General features: G+C 54.1%; 1 protein-coding gene across 4 annotated transcripts in view; it reads left to right on the forward strand.

Annotated features, from left to right (window-relative positions):
* Positions 1-15,759, forward strand: part of PPP4R1 (protein phosphatase 4 regulatory subunit 1) — a 47,853-nt gene extending 32,094 nt beyond the window's left edge. For all 4 annotated transcript variants that reach the window (XM_074352428.1, XM_074352427.1, XM_074352429.1 and 1 more), the window contains 9 exons: positions 4,970-5,142; positions 6,388-6,483; positions 7,218-7,403; positions 9,073-9,234; positions 11,395-11,495; positions 13,333-13,453; positions 13,534-13,668; positions 13,945-14,086; positions 14,720-15,759. In XM_074352428.1, coding sequence (XP_074208529.1) covers positions 4,970-5,142; positions 6,388-6,483; positions 7,218-7,403; positions 9,073-9,234; positions 11,395-11,495; positions 13,333-13,453; positions 13,534-13,668; positions 13,945-14,086; positions 14,720-14,883 — 1,280 coding nt within the window. In that variant the 3' untranslated portion in view covers positions 14,884-15,759. The remainder of the gene's footprint in view (positions 1-4,969; positions 5,143-6,387; positions 6,484-7,217; positions 7,404-9,072; positions 9,235-11,394; positions 11,496-13,332; positions 13,454-13,533; positions 13,669-13,944; positions 14,087-14,719) is intronic.
* The last annotated feature ends 2 nt before the right edge of the window (positions 15,760-15,761 follow it).

Raw genomic sequence — 15,761 nt, forward strand, 5'->3', positions numbered from 1 at the left:
GGGCCGGCACGCACTTCCTCTGAAGCTGGCAGGACACATTATGGCCTGACTTTGTCCCTCAGAAAAATTGTCTTTTCAAAACTTATTTTGGGGGAGGGTAGAGCTCAGTGGTAGAGCGCATGCTTAGCATGCACGAGGCCCTGGGTTCCATCCCCAGCACCTCTGTTAAATAACTAAACCTAAACTACCCCCATCCGCCTAAACAGCAACCGCCACCAAGAAAAGGTGGAATCTCAGGCATCCTCAGAGGGGAAGAGTTTTTGACCATCGTCTTCATAGAGATGCCCAGTCTGATTCAGGAAATCAGTTTGAGATAAGCTTGTCCCCGCGCTCCTAAGTGTAGCGTTTACAGGTGTGCGGGTTCACACGCGCTGACGCTGTCAGTCATCCAGTGTTTCACATTCACAGTTTCCCGTCTGGAGCCCTGCTTTCACTGTCCGGCTCTCAGTCTCGTTGGCCTTTTTATGAACCGGCAGCTGCAGAGTTGTTACGGGGGTGCTGGACAGAGGGTGTGTCTTGCTGTGCAGTGGGTGCTCTCATTGCTGGGGACGTCTGCAGGAGTCACTGTGGCGTCTTTGTTCTCCAGTTTTGACTTGTTCCGTTGGGTTACTCATGTCCCACCCAGATTCTGTCATTATGAATAATGGCTGTAAAGGTGGTTTTGGGTGAAAATAAGCAGTTGCTCTCATTGAGTGGAATTCATGCTCTGATCAGTCAGTGTGGGAAGTGAGGTTCTGAGCCCTGGGTCTGTGCGGGGGCCAGGGATTCCAGGTCCGTTGGGTGGGAGCCTGTGCACTTGTGACCAGTCAGTGAAACCTGAACTGTTACCTAAAAGAAGAGAATTTAGAAAAATCCCCAGACTGTAAGTCTTCAGCTCTTTTATCACTGTGGGTTTTTTTGTTTTGTTTGTTTTTTTTTTTTTTTGCCTTGTTATTTGCAAAAGCTAAAATTACTGAACTGTCAGCTCAGTGTTAGGAATGCCCATTTTTAAAGTAGACAAAGTGACACCTTCAGGATCTTCCTAAAACACGAAAATCCTTGTTATGTTTGAACTGTGGCAGGTTCACCAGTGGTTGTGAGGGCAGCCGTCACCTGTATCTGGCTTTGACTTACCAAGACTTTTAAAGATTTCCTGTGGTCATTCTGCACTTAGAGGAAAACTAAATGACTTGATTAAAGGCAGACTCATACCCTTGATGGTTGAAAGTTATCTTTCTTTAACTGGCAAGGGTCGGGTCCCTTGCGGTGCCCCCAGCTTCCGTCCCCAGCAGCCAGCAGTCCGCTCCGTGACCCTGTGGTTCGCCTTCTCCAGAGAAGCGCCCGTGGGGTCAGGCGCGGGGGCGCCCTGAGTCTGTGTTTGAGGTTATCCCACTGTTCTGGGTCCCAGGAGTTCACTTCTCCTCCTTACGAGTGTTCTCAGTAGATCCTGTTTTTATTCCTCACGGTGGATTCTTTTCTACGAAAACCTTACAGCTTGACTTTCTTGGCTTTTTCCTCAGTTGTGTCTCTGGCTGTTGGTTTTTACCCCTGAAACCCAGGACTCTGCGCTTCATAATGATCTGATGATCTAGCAGATACTGAGGTTTGGTTTCACTTGACAAACGAGAATCTTGATCAGAACCCAGTCTTTGTGGCCCCTCCATCCCGTCCTCCCAGCCCAGACTAGGAGAGCTGAGAGGAGTCACACCCAGACCAGGATGTCCATGTCTGAGGGCCGTCAGCCCTCGAGCAGTGCTCACCTTCCCAGCCCTCTGCTTCCTGTTTAAGTGCTGCCATCGTTTATCAGCTTAAGTTTTATTCAGTTGATCAAACTGAAGTAGCTCTCGTGATTTTTCTTACAATCCTGATTTTCATGGGAAAAGATGGCTGGCTGGCGTTTCTGGGAGCCCTCGCTGGTCACACTGGCTGGTCAGTTCTCTGACACATGGTGTACACACTTAATAAATACTCATTGAAATCTTGAATATGCTACTTTAAATTCTTTTTTAACAAATGAGCTAAAAAGTAATATGCATAGTTTGCTTTTTTGAAAAGACTCATATGGATGTATGAGTTTCAGATATGACTTTGTGTTTTGGAGAAATTAACACGGTTTGACTTAAAATTGTACTGAAAGTTTACAGACTGCAAACGAGAGGTTTTAGTAGTAACACCGAACTATGATTCAATCAGTTCTCTTTCTGATTCAGCTCTTAAACCTGCTGTGATTTAAATTCATCGTGTTCTTTCTGCCCATAATGATGATACTTTGATAACATATCCATCCACTGGTGGATTCATCCAGCATTACTTAGCGGGCAGCTGTTAAGTGCCAGACACTCTCCTGGGCACTAAATACACGCCAGGAACAAACCAGACAAAAATCCCAGCCTCAGCGAGCATGGCGGGTGAGACTCACTTCACAAACTGTCTGTGTTCTGATGTCCTGCCGCCAAACATGGGATCGGTGCTGGGTGTGTGGCTGCAGGATTCTGGAGCCTTGATTTTGCTGAAATCCGAGGGCGTGTTGAACCCCGTGTGAATTTTAGTAACTGCCAGGCTTTTCAGACCATTAGGTGTTTTGAGTTTTTAAGGGTGTCCCTTAACTTGGGATGCATTTTTCTTTTCTAATCCTGCCACTGTGGGCAGCCATCTCCTTCAAACTGGCAGAGAATGTCTGCCTTTTTGAAAGGCAGAACTTTGACCCAGAATTGGAAACGGAGTTCTGACAGGACTAACGTGGCCGTGTTGTGTGGCTAAGTGTTTTCCTGGCGCTTGGGCCTGAGGACGCGGGGAGGCGCCCAGGGCGACATAGCTGGCCCCTCGGCGGGTGGATTTTGGCCTCCGGAGCCTTGTCCCTGTCCCTTTCTGTGCCGTTCGGTGGGAGGTGTCCTGGGAAGTCTAACTCTGACCTCCTCCCTCCTCCAAGCACTGACGGATTGATGGCTGGGTGCGGGTTTCTGGTCAGGAAAGTTAAGTGTTTCCGGGAACTAGAGTGAGACGGTCCTGTCAGAAAAAGGAAGCCCGTTCTCGGCTGTAGAACTGGAAAAGGTCCTACGACATGGAGGGAGTGAGACAGGGAGCCGGTGTAGGAGGCCCCTCCTCCAGACCCCGTACAAGGGAGTGTGGGGCGTGTGTCCTGACACTGAAAATCGCTGGCAGGTCCGGGGGCCGGGCTGATTCAGGATTGAACCTGAGAGCGGCCGAGTAGCGTTCACGGCACCGGTTCTGAGATGACAGGGCCCACGGAGGACAGACTTCTCCCCAGGGGGCTTGGGCCCAGCAGAAGAATTGGGTCCTTTCAGCAGCTGTGGCCAGAAAAGTCACATTGTTCATTGATTGAAAGCAGTAAACCATTGCGGAGTTGCGACTAACCACGAGCAGAGTGTGGGGCAGATAGAAGGTGTAGCTTCGTCGGGGGGAGTGCAGTCCGGGTTCCCGGCCAACCCTGTTCTGAGCAGCGGTCAGCAGGGGCCGTGTCCTCACAGACCTGTGGTAAACGCGCTCTGACCCAGGGTTTGTGTCCGCGTTGTAAGTGTGCTGCGTGCGGAAGGGATGGAGCCCGTGGCTCCCCCCGTGGTCCCAGTGGTAGGTCTGTGGGAGTCCCAGCCGTAGCCAGGCCCCCTGGGAATCGGCTCAGGCCCACCTCCATGATCCTGTACCCGTTTTCTTGAAAGAGGTGACTTCCCAGAGGTACTCGTTTTAAACTTTTATGAACGTACAGACCTCAAGACAAAGATTAATGTGGAGGAGGAGAGTCTGTCGTCTGCTCAGATGAGTGACTGCAGGCTCTGACCCGTTAGTCTCTCCTGGGAAAGGGTGGAGATGCTTCAGCCCCCCCCCCCACCGCCCCGTGACTTACGTGGGACAGGACACTCAAACCTGCACACGTTGGGGCGGTCGGTCTCCTCGGGTGCTGTTGCACCTTCACCGTGGAAATGTGAAGGAGTCTACAGGGGAGAGCTGGCATGATTAAAGGATTAGTACAGATTGCTGCTAAATTCTCTGAAGAATGAGGACGCATTCCATGGTAACTTTTCACGATTGACACCTTCAGTTTATTTAACAAAGAATGACCTGATTGAATAGAAAGAACCTCATCCTGTGTTTCTTGTCTTTACTTCCAGGTACCTCATGTGCTGAATTAGAATTTTAAAAATGCTACAGCACCATAATAGGTTATCCTAATAAAATACTCACTCTGATTGCTTCTAAAATAATCTTTAAGTATGGGGGGGCACACTTTCTATTTCTAATCTTTGTACTAAATACATTTGAAGTTAAAATTTATAAATTCTTTATTTTGAGCATCCAGGTGGATTGTTACTTCAAGTAACACTAAACAATATTTTTTGCTAAATTTCTCCTTTCTTTGTGGGGGAAGGAAGAATGTTTTACTTTAGCCTTGAATCACTGTTATGAAGAAGGTGTCATTCAAAACACTGACAGCACCATTTGCCAGACTTGAGAACTGCTTGGTGATGACATTCTGGTTTGCTTCGAGCAAGGCAGTCCCCTGTGTTTGGGACAGGTCACCAGTTTCATTTTCAAGAAGAATTAGAGGAAAACACAACAAATTGGGATAAGATGTTTAAATGTAACTGCCACAGAAATCTTTGTAATTACCATTGTTTTATGTTGGCAGGTGGCTGCTCTTCTGCTAAAATAGCTTAGTAAGTAGCCCTGTCAGCCCGTTCACGCACTACCTGACATAGTTAACTCACCGAGATTGACTCCAGCACTAGATAGCGTTTCTCTTCCTACTAACGCAGAATAATGTACAGTAGTGGATAAACACATTTAATCTCACGAAAGCGTATTAGTCTCTACTTTTTCTCTCGGGGAACTAATGCTGCACTGCAGTAGAGTTTTCCCCCAGCTTTTTGATGGCAGTGTCAAAGCATCGCATCCCACTGATCCCATAACCCTGCAGAGGGAGGGGACCGAGCGCCCCGGCTGGCGCTCACTGGCCCTCTCGTCCCACCCACAGCGCAGGTGGACGTGCTGGCCGCCGCCCTGCGCGCCTCCAGCCTGGATGCCTGTGATGAGCCCGGCGAGGCGGCCAGGAGGAGCCCCGTGCAGGACGAGCCAGCCGCCGGCGAGCTCCCTGGCTGCGGACTCAGCCACGAAGCCTCCGTGCCTTTGATCAGCGATGCTGTTGAGGTAACGAGGGGCACAGGGGTCATCAGTGAGACGGTTGGAGTTGGAGGCTCTGGGGGGGAACGGCAGTGGCTCACTTCCCAGTTAGCACGTCCTCTGTCTGTCAGCAGTTGTCTCAGTTCCCCCTTCACACAAAGTAAAAGTAACCGTCCCCACCTCCCGCCTTTGTGACCCCGGTGTCCTAGAAATCCCGGGCCCGTCTCCGTGACCACGTCAGCGGGTCTGTGTTAACGTAGCTCACTGCAGTGAAATAGTCTTCCTGGAAACAAAGCCCTTTATCAAGAATCATTAACTCTTCCCTTTTCTTTTTGGAGAGGTGCTTTGTTTCTGAGTGGACCATTTCACTGCCGCGAGCAACAGTGTTCTGAGCGGAAGATCGGGACTTGAGGCCATGTTGCGGGATTATCTGGACTCTGGAGTGTGAGGGTGGGTACTGTTACCAGCGTCCCCTCCCTGTGCACGGCTGTCCCCCAGCTTCCTCCCACGCCCGCCAGGCCAGCACCGCTGGGTCTCGGCCCTTCTCATCCCTTGTTGATGTAAATGGAGACGGAACACACTGCTGGCTGCCAGAGTCGGGTGGCTGCAGGTCAGGGCAGCTTGAGCAGTCAGCTCAGGGGACAGTGTCCACGTGTGCGTGGGGGCACACGAGGGCCCCGGGCGTTGGTGGATTTGGAGCTTGTTTTCTGTCAGATGACATGTGGTGCAGTTAGAGGGCTCGTGTGATAACAGGGCTGCAGAGGAAACCCTGGCCACTGAGCGTCGTTGCAAATATGAGTGCAATGCCTCTGTGTTTTAGAAGGTGTTTTGTGTTCATTTGAGGTTTTTTGGGGGGTGCAGGGGCTGTTAATAAAATGTATTTGTGCGATTGGTGGTAGCCGGGGTAGAAAAGAACAGAATAGGAACTGCAGGTGCTGTGCGGCTGTTAGAGCGGTTGACTGTCTCTGGCTAAATGCTGTTTTGTTAATGAACAATTTTAGATTTTGAGGCCTTTTCAAAATTACTTCTGAGTTTAGTTTTGAATTACATTCATTTTGGAATTTATTTTCATGTATTTAGCAACTTATTGTGCGTGTTTGAAGGAAGGGGACGTTTTTATGAGGTCTTAGGTGTGTTTCAAATGTTTAAAAGCACAAAGAATTTGTACGTATTTGTATCTCCTGGCTGTCTTGAAAGGTGAGTGACTGAGTGGGGTAGTTTGGAGGCAGGAAGCCGACAGGATGGTCCTTTAGTGCCTGTGTGTCCCGACAGGACGTGGACTCCGCCCTCTGCTACATGCGCCACGATCCGGACTTGGGCAGCGACGGCGGTTTCAGCCCCGACGAGGAGAGGAGACCCAGAGTCCAGGTGAGCAGCCGGGACGCCGTGTCCTGTGTGGCTGGTCGTTTCCATGTTTAAACCCGTTTCTTACCAGGTTTGGCCCTGCTTCAAATAGGTTTTCACCACTTACTTGTAAACGTATCTTCAAGCCAATACGTATAGTCTCAACCCTTTAATGAAGCTCTGCTTTATTTATTTTTTAAATAATGCGTTTACAGAGCCCAGGATTCAGCTTCCTGCTCAGTTTCTCCTCCCACTTGCCCTTTCCCCAGCTGTGCCGTGAGTGCAGCTCCTTCCTTGCTGTGTTCCGCCTGCGTGAGTGAGACCGTGTGTGTCCTCAGGTTCGTGCAGATGGTTAGATGCACGTGCACTTCACGTTCCGTAGAGAACTGCTCAGTCTCCCTCTCAAGGCGGTGGCGGCGGTGGTTTTAGAATCCTTGCTGGTGATCACGCAGAGGTGATCGCGCGTTGTCCCGCTGCCGCTGGGGCTCGTCGGCTCCGCCCTCCGCCCCGGCTGTAGGTGCGGGCTTGCGTCAGCCCTGCTGACCGTCCTCGGAGCGCTTCCGTTCCAGGTGCTACTTGCCGTCCTTCTCCTGGAGGTGCTTCTGTTTGCTGACGGGGGTATTTCCGTCCGCCTGGTTTCTTTCAGTGACTGGATTCCTGAGACTGAGATTGGTTTTTCTCTGCTGTTTGAGATGCTGTGTTAACTCTGTGCTGAAGATGAGTGACCCTAACTTGTGTCCCCACCGCCCCTCCCCTAGGATGTGGTGCCTCAGGCTCTGCTGGACCAGTACCTGTCCATGACCGACCCTTCCCGGGCCCAGACAGTCGACACGGAGATCGCCAAGCACTGCGCCTACAGCCTGCCGGGCGTGGCCCTGACCCTGGGCCGGCAGAACTGGCACTGCCTGCGGGAGACCTACGAGACGCTGGCCTCGGACATGCAGGTGGGGGGGCAGGCCCGGGGGACCTACGAGACCCTGGCCTCGGACATGCAGGTGGGGGGGCAGGCCCGGGGGACCTACGAGACGCTGGCCTCGGACATGCAGGTGGGGGGGCAGGCCCGGGGGACCTACAAGACGCTGGCCTCGGACATGCAGGTGAAGGGACGGCCGGGCCCCAGGGCCACGGGGTAGGCGCACGTCTGCCTCCCCGAACCTGGCAGCGTTTCTGCTCATGGTCCAGCTCCAGCCTGGGCTCCGAGCTGACAGCAGGGAATTCTCCCTGCAAGGCCACGGCCCACAGTTCTCCTGTCCCTTCCCCACCCCAGCATCCTGCCTTCTTTTTTTTTGTCTGGAAATGACCATCATGTTGGCAGGCCTGCGTTCCTAACTCATGGATGTGCTGCTGTTTGGAGTTTAAGTATAGATTCATTCTTGAGAGTGTGGGATTTAGTTTCCCCCCGAAACAGTGTCGGAAATGCTTCTTCAGTGACACTTTCAAACTTTAGTGCAACTGCAGTCGTGTGAGCCTGCCACGCTCTGGTGTCACAGGGTGTGCATGTGTGTGCGCACACGTGTGTCCCCACTGCCACCACCTCTGAGAGACAAGAAGTGTGAAACGTTGACCCTGGGTCGTTCGGGCCGTGGCCTTTTTGCGGCTCCTCCTTGTCGTGGCCAGCTTCCCGTCCCTGCCCTTAGATCTGGTCACCACGCTCCAGAATGCTGTCCCTCTCACCTCGGTGACCTTCACCTCTCGGTTACTGGAAAGCGGGCCGCTTAGACTAATCTATACGGAGCCTTGACGGATCACCCCCTAAATGTATTAGTTGACTGAGCAAGTGAAAAGTGGAGGGTAACCCCGGGCCCACAGTCTCACCCCTCCTCTGAGCTCGGAGGACTTTACGCCGGCTCGGCCCCCCGGGTGGGATGGGGCGTGGGACCCACTGGCCTGACGTCCATCTGGGCTCCAGGTTCCGTTAGCGTTTTCCGTCCCTACTCAGGTTCCTGGGACTCCGAGTGGCCAGCAGGGCTTTGCCCTGGACGTGGGAGAGCATTTTGTTTCAAGAACAGGTTCTCGTGCTTGGGGGCAGGAAGAAAGAGAAAGCCTTTGTCCTAAACAGCTTCTCCACCAGTAAAGTTTTAAGCTAACTAACAGAGTAAAATATTAAGAATTCAGGGCATGAGAAGAAAAAGATGGTTTTGACATCAAGTTTCCTGTGAACGCAATGCATTTCTGTTCAGGGGTTCTTTTCCAGGGTGGTCTGCAAGAAACTATCCTGTTCTTGTATTTCTTTGATTTCCAGTTCCTTGAAAACAAGCTTTGTTGTTGTTTTTAACCCAGGGTGGTCTGTGCTGGGGTGGGGAGGGGGCAGTGGGAGGAGCCAGGGCAGCGAGGAGCTTGGCGCCCAGTGCTGAGAGCTTCGCAGACCTCTCCACATGATCCCCTGGCTGTCCTCCTTCCAGAAAGGAAGGCAGACATTCTGTGCAGGGATTTTAATTTTTTCTGCCAGTTTTTGATACAAAGTAGGCATTTAGAACTTGGCCTTTGTTACTACTTTTATTCTGATTTGACTTGAGATTAGTAACATTGAGATGTAAATTAGCCATGTGTACCGTGTAAAAGCGAAGGCACCCAGACTGTGTCCGCTTACTCCCTGCTGTCTCTCTCCCGCAGTGGAAAGTTCGGAGAACCCTGGCCTTCTCCATCCATGAGCTCGCTGTCATCCTGGGGGATCAGCTGACGGCAGCAGATCTGGTTCCAATTTTCAATGGATTCTTGAAAGACCTCGATGAAGTCAGGATAGGTGTCCTCAAACACCTGCATGATTTTCTAAAGGTAACCCTTAAGTTCTTTGCATGATAAACACTAAAATTCCACTGTAGATCTAAAAATTTGGCTTTGTGTCACCATCAAGATAGGTTTCTGTGTGGTCTGTGTAGGGAAATGTAGCTGTGAGTTTGGTTGAGATTCACTTTGACTGGAAGGGGACTGGTTGTTTTTTTTGTTTCAGTGGTGTCACTTTAATGTTCAATTTAAAAACAGTCACCCTGAATTTCATTTCTAAATGACGTTAGATCGTGAGCACCAATATTTGCGTGTTTCCCCACAGTCACTGAACTGAATGCACGTGAGAGGTTTTACGGGCCTGACGCTTCACAGTTTGCTGTGCTTATGCTGCTGAGTCGCCCTCGCCCCTGTGGCGTGGGGTCTGAGGCGGACAGCTCTGATTTTGCAGACTGTTTAATCCTGGAACACCGCTGTACTTACCATGTGGTTACACTTTGCAAAGATCTGCTTTCTCTCACTGCCCGAGGAGTGTCCCCTGGACTCAGAGCTGCACGTTGAATGTGAAACCAGTCACGTCTCTGTGATCCTCCTGCACCTGGAGCAGGCCCCTGGCTCCCGTCTTTAACGTCATGGGCGTTTTGAGGAGGTCTGGCCAGTTCTGCGGAGTGCTCCCCACCCCCATTTGAAATCACCTGCTCTGTTACGCGCAGAGTTCAGGTGAAGCAGGAGTTCTTCTCCGGAACACTGCTTCCGGAAACAGGTGGCAGCTGTTTCCTGGATGGGTGGCGTTAGGGTGACGATGTCCACTCCTGGCGGTGGGCGACGCGGAGCGGCCCCGTGGCAGTGGCCTCGCCCACTGTCTCCGTCCAGGCTCACAACCCCTCGGTGGGCGATGCTTTCAGACCGTGTGAACGGCTCCCCCCTGAGTCCTTCGCCCAGTGCTTTTGTGTTTGTACCTGTTTCTTTCCTGAGTCGGTTGTTACCTTGTAGGTTGTAAAATACTGATTTTCTGGGTTCGTAACTCCTGTATCTATTAGTTGGTGTCTCATGTAAAGATAACCTTTCCCCTCTCTCCCTCTACCTTTTTAGAAGTGTTTTTAGTATCAGTGTGGACTTTAGATTTACTTTTTTAATCCATTTGTGTCGTTTGTTTTGCACATCAAATTTGGTGAGTAGGAGCCCCTGAAAGCCAGCTCCTGCGTCCCTTCGCTCTGCCCCTGGTTTCTAGCACGCCCCTCCTGCTCCGCCCCAGCCGGAGGCCCGAGACCTTCGGGGAAGCCAGGATCCAGGCACCGGGCAGCCCCCCAGGTGCCACTCCTCCTGTGCTTTTCCAGAGACGGACAGGAGGAGGGGATTTGGGGTTTGGATCTTTTTTTTTTTTTTAATTACTGATTTTTTTTTTAATTATTGAGTTCATATTGATATTTCCACTTCTGATCCAGTACCATTTCCTCTCCTTTTTTCTCTTGTGGTAAAAACTCTGTTTTTAACAGCATTAGCTCATGTGGTCATTTGCTCAGCTCTTACGCAGCACACGTGGAACAGGTTCCGAACTCCTCCACCAGGAACGACTCTGACATGAGAGCACGAATGCTCCAGGTTCCCTCCTGCACTTCCTGCCGTTAGAACGTGTTCCATGAAGACGTGTGCTCAGAACAGCGAGTTCGGACTTAGACTTTTTCCTGTGTGATCTTACCTGTTTGATGGATCCTGTGTATATCAGCGTTTGGGGCCCCCTCCCCGTCGACTTAAACCTACTTTTAAGTGTTTGTAGAACAGCGAATTAGAGGGGTAAATTCCTTTCTGTTTTCTTCAGTCAGTAACCGCTGAGCACCTACTGTGTGCCTTCGCGGTGCCGTCTGCTGGGCTCGCGTGTCCGAGCAAGAGCACGGCCGCCGTGTCCAGAGTCTGATGGCTCGTACGCTGCGGGAGCGAAGAGGACGCGGGTTCTGGCCAAGCTGTGCCCAAGGGCTGGGGACAGTAGAGTCCAGGGGACACACAGCGGCCCAGGAAGCAAATGCGTCAAAGCGGATAATGCCGGGACTATCGGGGGAAAGCGAACTTAATACCAGTTTTTAAAACAAGCACATGTACCTACTGCAGCCATTGTCCTGCAGAAGAGCCGTGTGGTTTGCCGTCACTTCTGAGCAGCCTGGGAGAGAAGCATCTGTGCCTTGCCCAGTGACAGCTCTCGTGTTGTCCCTTCAGCTCCTTCATGTTGACAAGAGACGAGAGTACCTGTACCAGCTGCAGGAGTTTCTGGTGACGGACAACAGCAGGAACTGGCGCTTCCGGGCGGAGCTGGCTGAGTGAGTGCTGCTGCGGGGGGCGGGGGGCGGCCCCTGCATTTGGCCTTCCCGGCTCTGTCCTCGCTCGGTGTGGCTCCAGGCCCATGCGGGTCCTGTCCCTCTGACACTCGCTGTGCTGCAGCCTCACGTGCACACAGCCGCCCCTGCCCCTGCTCACACTCAGGGCATTCGGCCACGCAGCAGCACCGCGGGGGTTCTGGAACATCCTATCACCCCAAAGGGAGACCCTCGCCCTTTAGGTGGTCGCTCCCCCTCCCTCCGCGGTCGATCTGCTCTGTGTCCGTTGCTGTTCTGGGCCCTGCGCATAAGTGGAGTCACGTCCCACGCAGGCTTTTGTGGGGCCCCCTCTCCAGTCCCTGCGTGCGCTGCCGGCGCACCTGTCGTGCCCGCGGCTGGGCGGTGCCGCCCCGCGCGGTCGTGCAGCGTCCTGGTCCACTCGCGTGGGTTGCTTCTCCCTCTTGGCTGACGTGGGCGGCACTGCCATGAACACTCACACACTAGTTCCTGTTTCAGCGTCTCTGAGGTGGATTTGTGAGGCCGTGTAGAGGGACCCCCCCTGCCAGCGTGGCTGGGGCTCCCGGCCCCCGCGCCCCTCTCACCATGGGTGCAGAGCAGCACCCCGTCTCGGTCTGATTGCGTTTCCTGAGTGAGCAGGGAGCGAGCAGGGAGGCTCAGCCCCTTGGTGCTGTTGACGGTTCAGATGCTTCTCTGGAGAAACGTCTTCAAGTTCTTGCCTGTTTTGTAACTGGGTTGTGTGTCTTAAATTGGGCTGTTGAATTGTAAGAGTGCTTCACAGAATGTTCTGGACCTCCCCAGCATTTTCAGGAGCGGCGTGCCGGCTAGGGGATTGGGGCTGACAGCGCTTCCTTCAGAGCCTCGAGGAGGTCACCCCTCGGGTCCGTCCTGCCTGCCCCTCGCCCGCAGGGCTGGGTTCCGTGCTCGCGTGGGACTTCGGTGCCGCCTGAACACACGTCTTCCGGCCAGTTGGGGGGAGGTGGGTGGCTGGGGGCCTGGGGCCCGCTGTCGTCTCCAGGTCCCTCCCAGCCCTAGATCTCAGCCTCCACGTGGAGGCCCACCAGGGAGGGGGCTCTCTGCTCCTTCCATTTGGCCTCAGTCTTTGGGACCCCTCCAGCCCCCTCACTGCCTTGGGCCCGTGCTTGGTCTCAGGCAGTGTCCTCCCCTCGGCCCCCGCTGTGCACTGCCCTGGCCTGTCGAGGGTGAGAGGAAGGCCCCTGCCCGTTTCCTGACCCCAGGCACCGGCACAGGGCTGGTGGGGTCTGCGGTGCCCCCGGCCATTGCTTAGCCCTGCATTGCCCCACCGGGCACTGCCTGCTGCCCGCAGGTGTCGGTGACCTCAGACACAGAGCTGGGAGGTGAAAGTCTTCCGTATCCAGGGTCCTCCCTCACGGGCGCGGCCGCCTCTGCTCAGACCCCCAGGCGCTGCTGCTGGTCCCGGAGCTCTGACACATGCCGGGCTGCCTGATGCTGCCAGCACTTTATTCCATAGACAACCGATGTGCAGACGAAGTGTCTCGGCACATCCCGGTCCCCGTGGGAGCCCGTGTCTGCGGCCCCACTGAGCACAGCAGGAGATGCTCCGCCGTCTCCATCCCATGGACGCAGAATTCGGCAGCATTTGTCTTGCCCGCGTCCTGAGAGGAAGAGGGACTTCTGACCGTGCCTGGGGTTCCCAAGCTGGCGGACGTGCAGGGAGCAGTCGGCTCTGTGTGTGTTACAGACAGCGAGGACCAGGCGCTGCTGCTGAGAGGAGCAGCCTGCTCGTCACACGTGTCCATGGTTACAGGGTGCTTCCCCTCCCTCTCTGGTTCATCTGCAGGCAGCTGATCTTGCTCCTGGAGCTGTACAGCCCCAGGGACGTCTACGACTACCTGCGCCCCATCGCCCTGAGCCTGTGCGCAGACAAGGTCTCCTCCGTCCGCTGGATCTCCTACAAGCTGGTATGGCTGCCGGCTCTGGGCAGTGGGCGGGGCAGGCAACGGGCAGCAGCCAGCAATGCCCACCGAGCATGTCCTCGCAGGTCAGCGAAATGGTGCGGAAGCTGCACCGCGCGGCGCCGCCCTCCTTCGGGGTGGACCTGATCCACGAGCTGGTGGAGAACTTCGGCCGCTGCCCACGCTGGTCCGGGCGCCAGGCCTTCGTCTTCGTCTGCCAGGTGAGCGCCCAGCCAGGACCGCGTGTTCCCTGTGCTGGCCTTCGTCCCTTCTGTCCCCAAGTCCCCGAGGCGGCAGAGCGTGATCCCGGCCTCCGAGGGGCGGGTGACCATGAGCAGCTCTGTGGGGACTTGGCGTCCTGTGTTGAGGTCCCAAGTGCCTGGAGTGTTGGCTTAAAAAGCAGTAACTAAAATCAGAAGCCCTTAACTTGTTTCTGGGAGACTTGGTTAAACCGCTGGGCAGACCAGCCGGTCTGAGGTGGTCTCCTCTGTCCCCAGACGGTCATCGAGGACGACTGCCTCCCCATGGACCAGTTTGCGCTGCACCTCATGCCGCACCTGCTGACCTTGGCCAACGACAGAGTCCCCAACGTTCGAGTGCTGCTCGCCAAGACGCTAAGACAGACTCTACTAGAAAAAGGTAGGTAGCAGTTGGCTGGGGAGAGGTGTCAGGCCGGGAGCTCACAGACCCGCAGGTGGACAGGCGCTCGCAGATGGGGTCTAATGAGTTGTTACAGTCATTCCTGCCGAAGGAGGGGCTGTAATCATCACCCTTCTGTTCCAGATGGATTTGTCTTTATTCTGTTTGCTTGGCTGCAAATTATAAGCTCCTCAAATTTCGGGTTGTTTTACTTACTGTAATCACCCCAGAATGCCGGTTAATATCACTTGAATTCATGAATGAAGCAGAAAAAGAAATTTGTAGATTTCAATGTAGGTAAATGAATATTGCTGCTTTTTTCTCCTTCGGAGTTCATTTAAAATTTTTTAGTAGCAGTTAGAATGAAGGGCTGGAGAAGACTGGTTTTCTGTGTGTGTGGTTTGTATCCGGAAGCTTGTTCCTTGCACCGCGCTGCCGAGCGGCTGTAACAAGTGCGGTGCCATATGTTAGTGTCACCGCGGTGAGCGCCGTGAGGCTTAGTCTGTTATAAACAAGGACAGTCTTGTAATGCTGTCAGAGCGCACGTCAGCGGGAAGCGCCCGTGTTGACCGTGTTCCTGGCGGACGGGAGGCGCTGCACCGGGTTCACGTGATCTGCGCTTCCCGTCCCCAGAGTACTTCTCGGCCTCGGCCAGCTGCCACCAGGAGGCGGTGGAGCAGACCATTGTGGCCCTGCAGATGGACCGCGACAGTGACGTCAAGTACTTCGCCAGCACCCACCCCGCCGGCACCAGGATCTCCGAAGACGCCTTGAGCACGGCCTCCTCCACCTACTAGTCGCCGCGGCCGCGGGTCCCGCGTGCCGAGGGCCAGGGTCCCGCCGCGCCCCACGCGCCCGGCCGGCCCGGGCTCCGCCCGCGGACTGAACGGCAGGTGCAAGTCGCCTGCGCCGCACCAGGGATTTTCAGAGTCGAGAGAAAGTACAGTAAACACTATGATCTTGTCTTGACTTGAAGGGAAAGTAATTTCTCAGAGGATTATAATCGTCACCGAAGCCTTAAACCCTTCCGTCTTCCTGACTGAGTAGACCTTGAATTGGTCAGGCGTGTCCCTCGTGGAGGGGACGGGAGTCCCGGGGCCCACGTGGCTTTCTGCTGGCTTTACTGAAGGACCGCCGTGAGCGCCCTCAGTGCAGGCGAGGAGCTGCGGGGGTGCGCCCGGCCAGCCGGCATGTGAATAGTTTCCAGCGTGTGTGAACGGGGCAGGAGCGTCTGTCTGGGTTTCTCCTGGGGCTTGATGCTGGCACTAGAGTCTGACCTTAACTCCTACGCAGCACCCGGCTGCGCACGGTGACGGAGCGTGGCCGAGCGCCTGTATCCTGTTGTCTCTCATGCTGGGCCATGACCTGAAGGAAACTTGTGAGCAGGTGTGCAGGGTGTCGGGCGTCCTGAGCTGGACCACGCCCGGCCCTGGGTGCACTGTGTGTGTCTCTCTGCGTGCTGCACACGCCTGCGACCCTCCGGGGAGGGCGCGCTCCAATCATGCTGTTGTGCACAAGTTCTCCTGTCCAGAGAAAATTTATTCCTAAGGTCTACACAGAGAGCGCTGCCCCTTTGACTGTTTTCTAGATACCTGCGAATAAATGCAATTCGTGACCTGTATTAATGATTTTAGTATAAAGTGGGAGAACTAGATTAAAATATTTGTCTTTTACC

Source organism: Camelus bactrianus, chromosome 24 (genome assembly GCF_048773025.1).
Source record: "Camelus bactrianus isolate YW-2024 breed Bactrian camel chromosome 24, ASM4877302v1, whole genome shotgun sequence".
NCBI lineage: Eukaryota > Metazoa > Chordata > Mammalia > Artiodactyla > Camelidae > Camelus > Camelus bactrianus.